Source organism: Carcharodon carcharias, chromosome 10 (assembly GCF_017639515.1).
Source record: "Carcharodon carcharias isolate sCarCar2 chromosome 10, sCarCar2.pri, whole genome shotgun sequence".
In the NCBI taxonomy this organism is placed as follows: Eukaryota; Metazoa; Chordata; class Chondrichthyes; order Lamniformes; family Lamnidae; genus Carcharodon; species Carcharodon carcharias.
In genome coordinates, this window is record NC_054476.1 from 28,056,854 (window position 1) to 28,072,336 (window position 15,483).

Here is a 15,483-nt window from a genome sequence, read left to right on the forward strand (position 1 = left end):
TGAGCCCTGGTATTCCCTCCCGAAACCTCTGCGTCTCTTTACCTCCCTTTCCTTCTTTAAGATGCTCCTTAACACCTACTACTTTGACTAAAATTTTACTCACCTGTCCTCATTTCTCCTTATGTGGCTCAGGTCATAAGAAATAGGAGCAGGAATAGGCAACTTGGCTCATTGAACCTGCTCTGCTCTGCTGAGCATCAAATTTTGATTGATAATGTTCCTGTGAAGTGCCTTGGGATGTTTTATTAGTTTAAAGGCGCTACATAAATACAAGCTGTTTTTTTTATTCTTTCATGGGATGTGGGCATTACTGGCAAGGCCAGCATTTGTTGCCCGTCCCTAATTGCCTTTGAATTGACTGATTTGCCAGGCCATTGTAGAGTCAACTATATTGCTGTGGGTCTAGAGTCACATGTAGGCCAGACCAGGTAAGGATGGGATGGCCGATTTCCTTCCCTAAAGAGCATTAGTAAACCAGATGAGTTCAATCGACAGTGGTGTAACTTTTTAATTCCAGATTTTATTAATTGAATTTAAATTCCACCAGCTACGTGGTGGGATTTGAACCCATGTCCCCAAAGCGTTAGTCTGAGCCTCTGGCTTACTAGTCCATTGACGTTACCAATACATCTCCTCCAAGTGTTGCACCTCTGAAGTATTGCATTGTCTGTAAAGCATTTGGGATATCTTAGAAGGACATGTCAAAATCTTTTTAACTTGGGAAAGAGGGTAGAAATCAATAAAAACTCTGCTTAAGAATAGCTTTCTGTGCATAGAATGTCATTATTGATGTTTGCATGGTAGAAAAGATCTGCTGTAGAGCTGACACGATATTTATATAGATTCTTAAGAATTATATATGTCTTTGTTGCAGTTATGTTTGCCTACGAACAATGTCTGCTAGTTTTAGGGCATCATCCTGACATCTGGTATGAAGCTGCCCAGTACCTGGAGCAATCGAGCAAGTTACTAGCGGAAAAGGGGGTAAGCTACATAGCTAATTCTGGCAAATGATCAGTTCATCTTCTTCAGTTCAACCAAATCATAACTAAGAAAATGTGGCAAACTTTGTATTTTCTTTTATTCATTCATGGGATGTGAGTGTCGATGGCAAGGCCATTGTGCCATTGGATACCCTAAAATGCCAATTACAAGAGAATTATTATTCCTATTTTAATGGAGAGCACTGCAGAAAAAATTGCACATTGATTTACATAAATGGCTAAAATAATTCCTGAGACCATTGCTTAATATTCCATGGCCTGGAACACGATAATCAACTGCATCGAAAATTTAAAAGAACCTGTCATGCCACATCCATTTACACAAAACGCAGGACAAATCCAACTTGACCAATTATCGTCCCATCAGTCTACTCTTGATCACCAGTAAAGTGATGGAAGGCGTCATCAACAGTGCTATCAAACAGCACTTGCTTAGCAATAACCTGCTCACTGACACTCAGTTTGGATTCCGCCAGGGCCACTCAGCTCCTGACCTCATCACAGCCTTGGTTCAAGCATGGACAAAAGAGCTGAACTCCCGAGGTGAGGTGAGAGTGACTGTCCTTGTCATCAAGGCTGCATTTGACTGAGTGTGGCATCAAGGAGCCCTGGAAAAACTGGAGTCAATGGGAATCAGGGGCAAAACTCTCTGCTGATTGGAGTCATACCTAGCACAAAGGAAGATGGTTGTGGTTGTGGGAGCTCCAGGACATCACTGCAGGAGTTCCTCAGGATAGAGTCCTCGGCCCAGCCATCTTCAGCTGTTTCACCAATGACCTTCATTCCATCATAAGGTCAGAAGTGGGATGTTTGCTGATGCTAGCACAATGTTCAACACCAATCACGACTCCTCAGACACTGAAGCAGTCCATATCTAAATGCAGCAGGACCTGGACAATATCCAGGCTTGGGCTGACAAATGGCAAGTAACATTCGCACCACACGAGTGTGAGAAGATGACCATCTCCAACAAGAGAGAATCCAACCATCGCCCCTTGATGTTCAATGTCATTACCATCACTGAATCCCCCACTATCAACATCCTGCGGGTTACCATTGACCAGAAACTGAACTGGACTAGCCATATAAATACTATGGCTACAAGAGCAGGTCAGAAGCTAGGAATCCTGCAACAAGTAACTCACCTCCTGACTCCCCAAAGCCTGTTCACCATCTACAAGTCAGGACTATGATGGAATACTCCCCACTTGCCTGGGTGAGTGTAGAGCCCACAACACTCAAGAAGCCTGACACCATCCAGTACAAAGCAGTCCGCTTGATTGGCACCCCATCCACAAACATTCACTCCCTCCACCACCGACGCACAGTAGCAGCAGTGTGTACCATCTACAAGATGCAATGCAGGAATTCACCAAGGCTCCTTCGATAGTACCTTCCAAACTCATGACCACTACTATCTAGAAGGACAAGGGCAGCAGATAGATCGGATCACCACCACCTGGCAGTTCCCCTCCAAGTCACTCACCATCCTGACTTGGAAATATATTGCCGTTCCTTCACTGTCACTGGGTCAAAATCCTGGAACTCCCTTCCTTTCAGCACTGTAGGTATACCTACACCATATGGACTGCAGTGGTTCAAGAAGGCAGCTCACCACCACCTTCTCAAGGGCAACTAGAGATGGGCAATAAATGCTGGCCCAACCAACGAAGTCCACATCCCGTAAATGAATTTTAAAAAACCGTATTACAGCATGTTTCATGGCTTGATAAATTAAGATGATGACTGTTTGTTCTGATCAACACTAGTGGGTTATGACTTGTGATGTCTGAATCATCTTAACAACAATGAATGAATGTTTGTGTTTAGCAATTGTCCTGAGCACTTGCCTTGCAATAATTACCCCTTCATTATCCAGGGCAAACACATCTGCATTAAGTGTTTGCGACTCGAGGAGCTTCGGTTCAGTCATTGAACTGAGGTCAAGCTGCAGACACTGCGACACATAGGGAGGAGGAAAGTTACTTGGATGCATTGATCCAGGAAGCAGTCACTCCCCTTAGGTCTTCTGATTTGGTCAGTGGTCAGGGACAGGAGAGTGTGACTACAAATGTGACAGGTATGGAGACCAGAGTGCAGGAGCTTCGGTCTTTGTAATTCTCCAATAAGTTTGAGGTTCTCTCAGCGTATTTGGATGAGAGTGGGGACTGCAGGGTGGATGAGCTGACTGACCATAGTCGTGGTACAGGAAATTTTAAACTTAAATAAGGGCAATTAAGAGGGCATGAAAGCAAAGCTACCTAAAGTGAACTGGCAAATTAGGTTGAGGGATAGGTCAATAGCTATGCAGTGGCAGACACTTAAGGAGTTATTTCAGAATACACAGATAAATACATTTTAAAGAGAAAGAAAAGTTCCAAAGGGAAGACCCACCATCCATCATTAACTAAAAAAAATTAAAGATAGTATCAAACTTAAAGCGTATAATTGTGCAAAGATGGGTGGCAGGTCAGAAGATTGGACAGAATAACTTTTTAAAAATCAAAGAATGACTAAAAGATTAATAAGGAGGAAAAAATTAGGTTTTAGAGAAAGCTAGATAGAAATAAATAAAACAAAAAGTAAGAATTTCTATAGATATTCAAAAAAGAAAAGAGTTAACAAAGTGAGCATTGGTCCTGTAGAAAGGGAGTCTGGGGAATTAATAATGGAAAACAAGGAGGTGGCAGATGAATTGAACCGGTATTTTGCACTGGTCTTCGCTATAGAGGATACAAATAACATCCCAGAAATAGCTGTAAATCAGGAAATGGAAGGGAGGGAGGAACTCAGGAAACTTATAATCATCAGAGAAGTAGTACTGAGCAAATTGTTGGAGTTATGGGCTGACAAGTCCTTGGGTCCTGATGGACTTTATTATAGGATCTTAAAAGAAGTGGCTAAGGAGATAGTTGATGAGTTGGTTTTAGTTTTCCAAAATTCCCTAGATTCAGCAAAAGTTCCACTGGATTGGAAAATAGCTAATGTAACTCCTTTATTTAGAAAGAGAAGGAGACAGGAAGCAGGAAACTACAGGCCAGTTAGCTTAACATCTGTCATTGGGAAAATGTTAGAAGCTATTATTGAAGACGTAATAGCAGGGCACTTAGAAAAATTCAAGGTAATCAAGCAGAGTCAACATGATTTTGTGAAAGTGAAATTATGTCTAATCAATTTATTGGAGTTCTTTGAAGAAGTAACATAAACTTACGCTGTGGATAAAGGGGAATGGATGGATGTACTTTACTTAGATTACAAGAAAGCATTTGATAAGGTGCCACATCAAAGTTTATTGTGGAAAATAAAGGCTCATGGTGTAGAGGGTAACATATTGGCATGGTTAGAAGATTGGCTATCTAATGGGAAGGAGAGTAGGCATAAATGGGTTTATTCTGGTTGACAAGCCTTAACAAGTGGTGTGCCACAGCAATTAGTGCTGGGGCCTCAACTTTTTATAGTTTAGATAAATGACTTGAATGAAGGGACCGAAGGTATGGTTGCTAAACTTGCTAATGACATAAAGATAGGTAGGAAAGTAAGTTGTGAAGAGGATATAAGGAGGCTAAGAAGAGATATAGATAGGGTAAGTGAATGGGCAAAGATCTGGCAAATGGAGTATAATGTGGGAAAATGTGAAATTGTTAATTTCCGCAAGAAAGATAAAAAAGAAGCATATTATCTAAATGGTGAGAAATTGCAGAGCTCTGAGTTACAGAAGGATCTGGGTGTCCTAGTGCATGAATTGCAAAAGGCTAGTATGCAGGTATAGCAAGTATTTAGGAAAGCTAATAGAATGTTATCATTTATTGCAAGGGGAATTGAATACAAAAGTAGGGAGGTTATGCTTCGGTTGTACAGGGCATTGGTGAGGCCACATCTGGCGAAGGAAGGATGTAAATGCATTGGAAGCAGTTCAGAGAAGGTTTGCTAGACTAATACCTGGAATGGGAAGGTTGCTTTGTGAGGAAAGGTTAGACAGGCTAGGCTTGTATCTACTTAGAAGAGTAAGAGGTGACTTGTTTGAAACATAGGGCAGAACTTCCCCCCATTGGAGGGTTGTGCGGGGGCGGGTGGAGCCGGGCGTGAACCCAATCGGCGTCCCCTGAATGGGGTTGCACCGCCATTTTACGTGGGTGGGCCTTAGTGTGATGCACACCCGGAAGCGCTGAGTGCTCCCTGTGCGGGCAGGGAGGGATTCGCTGAGTCGGGACCTGTGGTCTATCACGCATGCGCACGAAAGAGTGCAGAAATCTCCCTGAGGCACAGAGGTGCCTCAGGGAGATTACTTTCACTTATGAAACATTATAGAAAGGTAAAAAAAAATTTAAGGACATGTACCCTCATGTGAAACTGTCACATGAGCTGGGATATGCCCATTAATTTTTTCTACTTTTTAAATTTAATTAATAAACCCTTCATGAAACCTCATCCCGCCCATGGATGAGATTTCATGAAAAATGCGAAGGCCGCCTCGGCTCTTCACCTGCCCGCCAACCTTAAGGTTGGACGGACAGCTTTCTTAACAACTTTAATTACTTTCTTAATGGCCTTAATAGGCCTTTGACAATCTAAATGATGTGCGGTGATATCAGAATGATTGCCCGACATCACTGCGCGTCATTTTGTGCCCTGCCCCCGCTCACCGGCCCAAAAATTCTTCCCATAGAAGACCCTGAGGGGTCTTGGCAAAGTGGATGTGGAGAGGATGTTCTCTTGTTGGAGAATTTAGAACTAAGGTTTCACTGTTTAAAAATAAGGGGTCACCCATTTAAGACGGAGATGAGAAACTTTTTTTCTTGGAGGGTCATGAGTCTTTGAAACTCTCTTCCTCAAAAGCAGTAGAAGCAGAGTCTTTGAATATTTTTAAGGTGTAGATAGACTCTTGATTAGCAAGGCAGTGAAAGGCTATTGGAGGTAGGTGGGAATGTGGAGTTGGGGTTACAATCAAATCAGCCATGGTGTTATTGGATGGTGGAGCAGGCTTGAAGGGCCAAGTGGCCCACTGCTCCTAATTCATATGTTCATATTATGGTCCATTGGCTGCCTCTGAAAATGTTCCTTTCCAGTGCGTCTTTCTGTTGATACCTGATCCTCTATTGTGATTGTTTATTTCTGGCTATTCCTTCCCAATTTTTTTTCTTATTCGTTCGTTCACCAGCAAGGCCAGACTGCCTATACCTAATTGCCCTTTAGGTGGTCGGCCATCTTCTTGAACCGCTGCATTCCATATGATGTAGGTACACTCATAATGCTATTAGAGAGGGAGTTCCAGGCTTTTGACCCAGTGACAGTGAAGGAACGGTGATATAGCTCCAAGTCAGAATAAAAACAGAATTACCTGGAAAAACTCAGCAGGTCTGGCAGCATTGGCAGAGAAGAAAAGAGTTGACGCTTCGAGTCCTCATGACCCTTCCACAGAACTAGGTGAATCCAAGGAAGGTGTGAAATATAAGCTGGTTTAAGGTGGAGGGGGGTGGGAGAGAAGTGGAGGGGGGTGGTGTGGTTGTAGGGACAAACAAGCAGTGATAGAAGCAGATCATCAAAAGATGTCACAGACAAAAGAACAAAAGAACACATAGGTGTTGAAGTTGATGATATTATCTAAAACGAATGTGCTAATTAAGAATGGATGGTAGGGCACTCAAGGTATAGCTCTATTGGGGGTGGGGGAGCATAAAAGATTTAAAAATATTTAAAAATAATGGAAATAGGTGGGAAAAGAAAAATCTATATAATTTATTGGGAAATACAAAAGGAAGGGGGAAGAAACAGAAAGGGGGTAGGGATGGAGGAGGGAGCTCAAGACCTAAAGTTGTTAAATTCAATATTTAGTCCGGAAGGCTGTAAAGTGCCTAGTCGGAAGATGAGGTGTTGTTCCTCCAGTTTGCGTTGGGCTTCACTGGAACAAAGCAGCAAGCCAAGGACAGACGTGTGGGCAAGAGAGCAGGGTGGAGTGTTAAAATGGCAAGCAACAAGGAGGTTTGGGTCATTCTTGCGGACAGACTGCAGGTGTTCTGCAAAGCGGTCGCCCAGTTTACGTTTGGTCTCTCCAATGTAGAGGAGACCGCATTGGGAGCAATGAATACAGTAGACTAAGTTGGGGGAAATGCAAGTGAAATGCTGCTTCACTTGAAAGGAGTGTTTGGGCCCTTGGACGGTGAGGAGAGAGGAAGTGAAGGGGCAGGTGTTACATCTTTTGCGTGGGCATGGGGTGGTGCCATAGGTGGGGGCGAGGAGTAGGGGTTGATGGAGGATGCTGCTTCATGCTCTCGTCGGGACTTGGAAAAATTTATTAATTTTGCTTCCAATCTCCACCCCTCCATCATTTTCACGTGGTCCATCTCTGACACTTCCCTTCCCTTCCTTGACCTCTCTGTCTCAATCTCTGGTGATAGACTCTCCACCAATAATATTACAAGCCTGCCAACTCCCACAGCTACCTCGACTACAGCTCCTCACACCCCGCTTTCTCTAAAGACTCCATCCCATTCTCTCAGTTCCTTCGCCTCCGTCGCATCTGTTCCGATGATGCTACCTTCAAAAACAGTTCCTCTGACATGTCCTCCTTCTTCCTTAACTGAGGTTTTCCACCCACGATCGTTGACAGGGCCCTCAACCGTGTCCGGCCCATCTCCTGCGCATCCGCCCTCACGCCTTCTCCTCCCTCCCAGAAACATGATAGGGTCCCCCTTGTCCTCACTTATCACCCACCAGCCTCTGCATTCAAAGGATCATCCTCCGCCATTTCCGCCAACTCCAGCATGATGCCACCACCAAACACATCTTCCCTTCACCCCCCTTGTCGGCATTCCGTAGGGATCGTTCCCTCCGGGACACCCTGGTCCACTCCTCCATCACCCCCTACTCCTCAACCCCCACCAATGGCACCACCCCATGCCCACGCAAAAGATGTAACACCTGCCCCTTCACTTCCTCTCTCCTCACCGTCCAAGGGCCCAAACACTCCTTTCAAGTGAAGCAGCATTTCACTTGCATTTCCCCCAACTTAGTCTACTGTATTCGTTGCTCCCAATGCGGTCTCCTCTACATTGAAGAGACCAAACGTAAACTGGGCGACCGCTTTGCAGAACACCTGCAGTCTGTCCGCAAGAATGACCCAAACCTCCCTGTTGCTTGCCATTTTAACACTCCACCCTGCTCTCTTGCCCACATGTCTGTCCTTGGCTTGCTGCATTGTTCCAGTGAAGCCCAACGCAAACTGGAGGAACAACACCTCATCTTCCGACTAGGCATTTTACAGCCTTCCAGACTGAATATTGAATTTAACAACTTTAGGTCTTGAATTCCCCCTTCATCCCCACCCCCTTTCTGTTTCTTCCCCCTTCCTTTTGTTTTTCCCAATAAATTATATAGATTTTTCTTTTCCCACCTATTTCCATTATTTTTAAATATTTTTAAATCTTTTTATGCTCCCCACTCCCACTAGAGCTATACCTTGAGTGCCCTACCATCCATTCTTAATTAGCACATTCGTTTAGATAATATCACCAACTTCAACACCTATGTGTTCTTTTGTTCTTTTGTTCTTTTGTCTGTGACATCTTTTGATGATCTGCTTCTATCACTGCTTGCTTGTCCCTACAACCACACCAACCCCCTCCACTTCTCTCCCACCCCCCCTCCACCTTAAACCAGCTTATATTTCACACCTTCCTTGGATTCACCTAGTTCTATTGAAGGGTCATGAAGACTCGAAACGTCAACTCTTTTCTTCTCTGCCGATGCTGCCAGACCTGCTGAATTTTTCCAGGTAATTCTGTTTTCGTTTTGGATTTCCAGCATCCCCAGTTTTTTGTTTTTATCCAAGTCAGAATGGTGTGTGACTTTAAGGGGAACCTGCAGGTGGTGGTGTTCCCAAGCATCTGTTGCTAGGTGGTAGAGATTGTGGATTTGGAAGGTGCTGTTGAAAAAGCTTTGGCGTGTTCCTGCAGTACATCTTGTATGAGGCGCACATGGTTTTCATTCATACTTGTCTTTTATCCAGTAGTTTACGATAGTAAATGCAATTTACCCACTATGTGTAATACCTAATGTAGCTGGAAATGATTTCCCTGGTCTTCCCTTGAAAACCCCACCCACCTCAGATTAGCCTTTTCTCTAATGTCAGCCTCAATCCAGTTCACACTAGCGCCGTTGTCTGATTTCATCCTCCCCCATTCCATTTACACAGTTAGGTTACCTTCCTTCTTCTGCATTTCCTGCAGCCCCACATCCCTCCAAGATATATGCATTCCTCCAATTCTGGCCTCTTGTGGACCCTGATTTTAATCGCTGACTGCTTTTAGCTACTTAGGCCCTAAGCTCTGGAATTCCCTCCCTACCTCTCTATCCCTCTCTCCTTTAAGTCACTCATTAAAACTGACTATATATACCAGTGTAAAAGTTGATCTCATGTAAAAGTCGACTGACAATTTAATATTTGTAATTTTTCATATACCTCATGTAAAAGTCAACCTTAGTTTTTCAGGGAGCAAAGCCCAAAAATTTCAGAACGAAAGTATTGTCCTGGAGATGTTTAGGATGGTTTAGGACACTAAAGTCACAAAAATTGTTGCCACATTAATGGGTTGGTGAGATTCTTCAAACGCCCTGGTTAGATTGCAGCAATATCGGGTCTCCACCTCACTATCCTCCTTTAAGACACTCCTTAAATCCTGCCTCTTTGACCCAACTTTTGGTCATTTGCCCTAATATCTCTTTGAAGCTTAGTGCCAAAGTTTATTTTATAACATTCCTGTGAAACACCTTGGGATGTTTTACTACATTAAAGGTGCTATATAAATACAAGTTGGAGTTGTTTTTACTTCTGAGGTGTGGTTTAAAAAAATCCTCATCAGGCGGCCGATGACCCATTTGTTTATGTTGTATCAAAAACATTGTGTTTACTTTCAATAACCCGGCCTAAATAGCCAAGTGGTTATGGTACTGGGTTTGTAACCCCAAGATCAAGAGTTCAAATCTCACAATGGGAAACAATGTGACTTCATCTGAAACAGATGGGAACGGGTTTGTACTCGAAAGAGTTACACTGACATTTTCAAAGTGCATTACTGGTATCTTTTTATATGCTTGCAGCTCTTTCACATAATTTTATAGGAATCCCCACTATGCAGAATGGTTAGCGATTGTTCATTTGGGGAGCTTTTGTAATAAATATTGCTTTATGGCAGGACATGAACAACGCGAAACTGTTTAGCGATGAGGCTGCAAACATCTATGAGAGAGCCATCAGCACTTTGTTAAAGAAGAACATGCTGCTTTACTTTGCTTACGCAGACTATGAAGAAGTGAGTAGAGATTACACTGTTCTGCAGTACATAAAACACACACTGTCTTAATCATTGCGTCCTGTTCCCTGTTTTACTAACATATTTGATGGATATACTTCTGCTTTTTTCAAGAGTCGGATGAAATATGAAAAGGTACATAGCATATACAATAGACTCTTGGCGATTGAAGATATCGATCCAACATTGGTGAGTGTTACTTTGTTTATTTTCAGTTTATGAATAAGAAATGATGTATGAAAAATGGGAACGATGCAGGGGTGACTGAGAGGTCCAAACAAGAAGTTGACAGGAGAGCCACAACCACTTTTGGCTCGAGAAAGAAGGCAAAAATATAGGTAGAAAAATTGGGACAGGAAAAGGCCTTTCAGCCCTTCAAACCTGTTCTGCCATTCAATTAGCTGATCTGTATCTTAATTCCATTTACTGCCTTGGTTCTGTTACCCTTAATACCCTCACCTATTAAAACACTGTAAGAGTTGAGTTGAGCACTTAACCAACTTGTAACCTTATTTAATTATGTCAGTTATTTTCCTTTGTTTTTCTTTTAAATTGCCCTCCCATTGGATTTGTACGCTAATGTTCACTGTGAATTTAGAGCTTCAGTAGCTACTGTACAGCTGTTTCAGTGCCACGAGTTTTTAACTACCTCACCGAAATAATTATTCTTCGTATAGTCACTTGATAGGTTAGAACTTGAATATTGCTGAAAAGAGAGACATGTTGCCAAAGCTTTTTGTCTTGCACTCATTGGAACAAATGCAAGAATGCCAAATTTCAAACGATCACAACAAGTTATACTACAGGAAAAAATGGTGCTGATTGGTTGACATGTCGGCTCTGGCCAAGGTGTTGCCATGAAGAAGGCAACTTGGAAAACTATAGGCTCCTCAAGCTCACGTGTAATTCAAAAAAGGCATAAGGCTTGAACACATTCCTTTTGTTTGCAGAGAACGGGTCCCTGCATATGAATGTAGGGCGTTTCTAGCAAGAGTAAATGAGCCACATTACAAGCATAACTGGTTATCTTAAGTTGGTTGTTAGTGTGTAGCTATTAGCATTCTCAAGATTGTTCAGCAAGTGCTGTTCACTCATGCAGTCACATCTAACAGCGGGCATTTTGTTTTTGGCTTTGCAAGTACGGGCTGGTTGAGTATGTTGTGATTGTTTGAAGTTTGGCATTTTTGCATTTGTCCTGATGAATGCAAGACAAAAATCTTCGGCAACATATGTCTCTTTTCAGCAAATGCTTCATATCTAAGCTGAAATAATGACTGCCAGTGGCCTATCTAACCCAGGGGTGCATCATGTTCAACGCTGTGTTTCCAGTATGGTTTACTAGAAACTTTCTGTAGTGAGTAGATAACTTCACCCTTCTTAATCTGGGAGTATTGTGGACAATTTCTAATGCCCTTACTGTAGGAGATGTGCTAATTAGTTATCACAGGCTAGGAGTGGATATGGAATCTTCATGGCTCTGGCCCAATCACACCTGTAATTTTAAACTGACAAGCATTTTTTTTAATGTAAATTAATATTTTATTGTTTGCATTGAAGGTTTACATCCAATACATGAAATTTGCACGGAGAGCAGAGGGTATCAAGTCTGGTCGATCCATATTTAAGAAAGCAAGGGAAGATCCTAGAACACGACATCATGTCTATGTGTCTGCTGCACTAATGGAATACTACTGCAGTAAGGTGAGCTCTCTTGTTCTGTCCTGAAGCTCACAGCTCTGCAAATGCACCATGAGGCTCCCAATACATAACTGCATTCTCTGCTCCTTTTCAGGACAAGGCAGTGGCCTTCAAGATATTTGAGCTAGGTTTAAAGAAGTATGGAGACATTCCAGAATACATATTGGCTTACATTGACTACCTTTCACATCTTAATGGTAAGAACTGTACCCCATTAGCAGCTGACAGTTATTCTTTAGACATATGAGAGAAAGGTGTTGACAGAAATGCCTGTTTTTGATAATTGTTTTGGAACAAATTGGTTAAATTTGTGCTGTGTGAGGTACAGTGGTACTGCAACCTGAAATTAAGCCTGTGGGATTTGCTGGGTCTTTCCAGTGATCGGTCTCTGCATCCAAGCAGGCTCCACCTTGCAGTCAGCTACAGGAGACCTGCAGGCCAAGAGCACAGATTTTTCACAGGATAAAAACAGCTTTAGAACCATTGTAAATAAAAATGGGAAAAATATATATTTAACATTCCTTTCATGCATCACTTTACAGTCATGCTCTATAAGCAATCATTACAACAAGGTGCATTTGTACAGCAAATTTAACATAATAAAACTACCCCAAACTATGAGAAAGACAACCAAGTGATAGAGGATTTAGACAGCTGGCCAAAAGGCAGAGTTAAAAAATGTGGATTTGAGGCTGCTTTATAATAACAGAGAACAGAAGTCCTATCAACAAGGAATGCTCCACAGGAGCGATAAATGTAATAGGCGGCCAGGGTTGGAGGGCCGCTGGTGTAGGTTGGGACAGAGGGTTAGAGGAGGCTACAGGGCTAGTCAGGTGGCAATGTGAGGCAATTTGCAAATGAGGCCAATGATTTTGAATTCTGTGTAGCCAGTTATTTCTAGATTGTTTAATTTAAATTATTGACTGCTTTCAATTTTAGTGCAAGATGAAATATTGAATTGTCAGGATGAGACTATTCTATTCAGACATTTTCAAAATTGAAAATTGTACCAATAGATAAGTTAAGATCCTAAATTTATTTTTTAGACATTCTGTTAGTGAAGCTTCAGTAAGTATCCTACGTTGATTGGTTTTGGGATTTGGAGGGATTGGAGCCCAACTTGGAAAAGGGGTGGAGAGTGTAACTTAGCAATCAATAAAAGTTTCATTGGTGGAGAGGTTAAGATATGGCAACATGGCAGAATTGGAAGTATGCTGTCTCAAAATTTGGGTTTAAAGCTCGTTTGGTTTGAATGAGACTGGTTTAGATTAAGTGAGAAGACAGGGAGGAGATAGAATCCTAAGCAAGGATGCAGACTATGTGGCAGGCACCAAATAAGATGGCTTTAATCTTCTCAGAGAGGTTCTGGCTCATCTGTGACTTGATATTAGATAGGTAGTTTGACAACACAAAGATAGTTATCGAATCAAAGATGGTGATAGGCAAGAGCTTAGTCCATTGGCATCCATATGGAAAATGACTGCTGATGTTTCCCAAGAACTGAAAGTAAACAAGGAAAGAAAGGGGGATCAAGGACGGGATCTAGAGGTACCCTGGAGGTGACAGTGAAGGGGCAAGAGCAAAAGCTACTGCTAGAGATGCGCTGGCTGAAATGAGACAAGTAGAAATCAAACCAAGGGCATTTCTCTGAAGATAGACCCTAAATGAGCAATGCTAGAGTGATTGACCAGAGTCTTAATTGGTTCCTTTGACAATGCCAGCAAGAATCAAGAAGGGGACAAGCACTCAAGTGTTTCTTTGGATCAGCTGGTAGCACACTTGTATCACACTTGCCCGTTAGGGCTTGTGGGTTGTAACCTGCACCAGGACTTGAACACATTAATCAAGACCGACACTTCAGTTCAGTATTGTGGGAGTGCTGCATCGCCAGAAGTGCTGATGTTTGGATGAAGCCTTTTAGATAGATGTAAAAGATCCCATGATACCATTCCTAAAGGGAGTCCGCCTGGTGCCCTCACCAATGTTCCTTCCTCAGCCAGTACTGCCAAAACCAAATGAATTTATTATTTGTGGGCTGGCTGTGCACATATTGGCTGTCAGATTTGCTTATATAACTTCATTGTCTACACTGCAGAAGTAAGTCATTGGCTGTGAAGCACTTTAGGACTTCCTAAGGCTGGGAAAAATGCAATATATTTAGAAGTTTCATCAATTGGGTGCAGCATTGAAGGAAAGGTCACCAGTAGGTCACTCTGTGTCATCTCGTAGCAGTTTGCCCAGAGTGGCCCCCAATGGGAGGAATTTGTGCACATTTCAGGTGATGAAGCAAGAGGAGAACAAGCAACTCACTGACCTGAGGTTTCTGCTTACTCTTGTTCTGGTACTTCGTGGGGAAGGTTCACAATTTTGGCTGTCCTGTGTGGAAGGAGACAAAAGCTGAATGGAATTTTGAGGCACATGTCCGCTTTGACCTGGTACCCAGGAAACAGCTGCAGGAGAGCTGTGCCACCGCCCAGATGAAAATGCCCGACCCTCTCTTCCAGAGCTTGGTCAATTCTACCAGGAAGGAAAATAAAAGGAGGAGAGGGGAACATTGAGATGTTACTGGCTGAAATGCTCCAGCACCTTGAATTAACTTTAAATAAACAGAGGGATGCCATTCAGCCCATCGAGTTTGCACCAGCTCTTTTGAAATTAGTCCCACTTTCCCGCTTTTTCCTCCTTTTCCAGCTGCTGTTCCTCCTTCATATATTACACATATAATTCTAACCATCTGAAATTCTGTGATTTGGGAACTATAATACATGATCTGTAAGTGGTAGCTAGCTTCATCTGAACTTTTAGAACCTGTCCTACGATGTTATAAATGCAGAGCAAAGACTTAGGGGGTAGTTTTTAAAAATAATTTTTAGATTAATGTCATGTTTGACCCCATCTTTGACTTTTAGGATCATTACTGATTGTTCTATTAGATCCCTGTCTGAACAAACTAACAAATGTTGGGCAACTTGCAGCTCTCGGCTGCAAAAAAAGTAATGATGCCTCCAAATACCATCCTTGCAGCTATTAATATAATCCCTACGTAGAACAGAGAAGGTAGAAAAGGTGCTGTTTATGCTTTCAGTCATTCTGCTCCATGTCTAAAACAGGATTAGCATGGTCTGGTTGGCTTTAGATGGCCTCTACTTATGTGCTTTTGTGCCAGTTTCCTCTGTCATTGAACAATGATTTCTGAATTAAGAGCTGTCATCAACCTGATGTAGTTTATTGTACATTCTGCACCAGTGCAGTGTGAAAGTGAGATTTTGTTCAGATCGTTAACAGGTACAATCTGTTCAGTGGAGAAAGGTGCAAAATAATGGTCCCATATATCCACAGCTGTTCCAGTGGACGCCTTCTCTACGATTTGCAGGATTCTCCCAGGACAGCTGGGAACTAGGCCAGGCTCCAGTTACCCTGAGTCCCACCATCAGCAACTACTTATATCTATATAACACCTTTAATGTTGTAAA

The 15,483-nt window shown here is 42.5% G+C and overlaps 2 protein-coding genes across 6 annotated transcripts in view; one reads left to right on the plus strand and one right to left on the minus strand.

The window, feature by feature from the left end:
* cstf3 (cleavage stimulation factor, 3' pre-RNA, subunit 3) overlaps window positions 1-15,483 on the plus strand; it is a 118,325-nt gene that overhangs the window by 79,681 nt on the left and 23,161 nt on the right. For all 5 annotated transcript variants that reach the window (XM_041198222.1, XM_041198219.1, XM_041198220.1 and 2 more), the window contains 5 exons: window positions 875-984; window positions 10,196-10,312; window positions 10,427-10,501; window positions 11,870-12,013; window positions 12,105-12,207. In XM_041198222.1, the coding sequence (XP_041054156.1) occupies window positions 875-984; window positions 10,196-10,312; window positions 10,427-10,501; window positions 11,870-12,013; window positions 12,105-12,207 (549 nt within the window). The remainder of the gene's footprint in view (window positions 1-874; window positions 985-10,195; window positions 10,313-10,426; window positions 10,502-11,869; window positions 12,014-12,104; window positions 12,208-15,483) is intronic.
* The window catches only part of LOC121283537 (T-complex protein 11-like protein 1), a 71,921-nt gene continuing 68,445 nt past the window's right edge, over window positions 12,008-15,483 (minus strand). Inside the window, exons 11-12 of the mRNA XM_041198241.1 lie at window positions 14,325-14,386; window positions 12,008-12,441 (exon numbers count right to left, since the gene is read on the minus strand). Coding sequence (XP_041054175.1) covers window positions 14,370-14,386 — 17 coding nt within the window. The 3' untranslated portion in view covers window positions 12,008-12,441; window positions 14,325-14,369. The remainder of the gene's footprint in view (window positions 12,442-14,324; window positions 14,387-15,483) is intronic.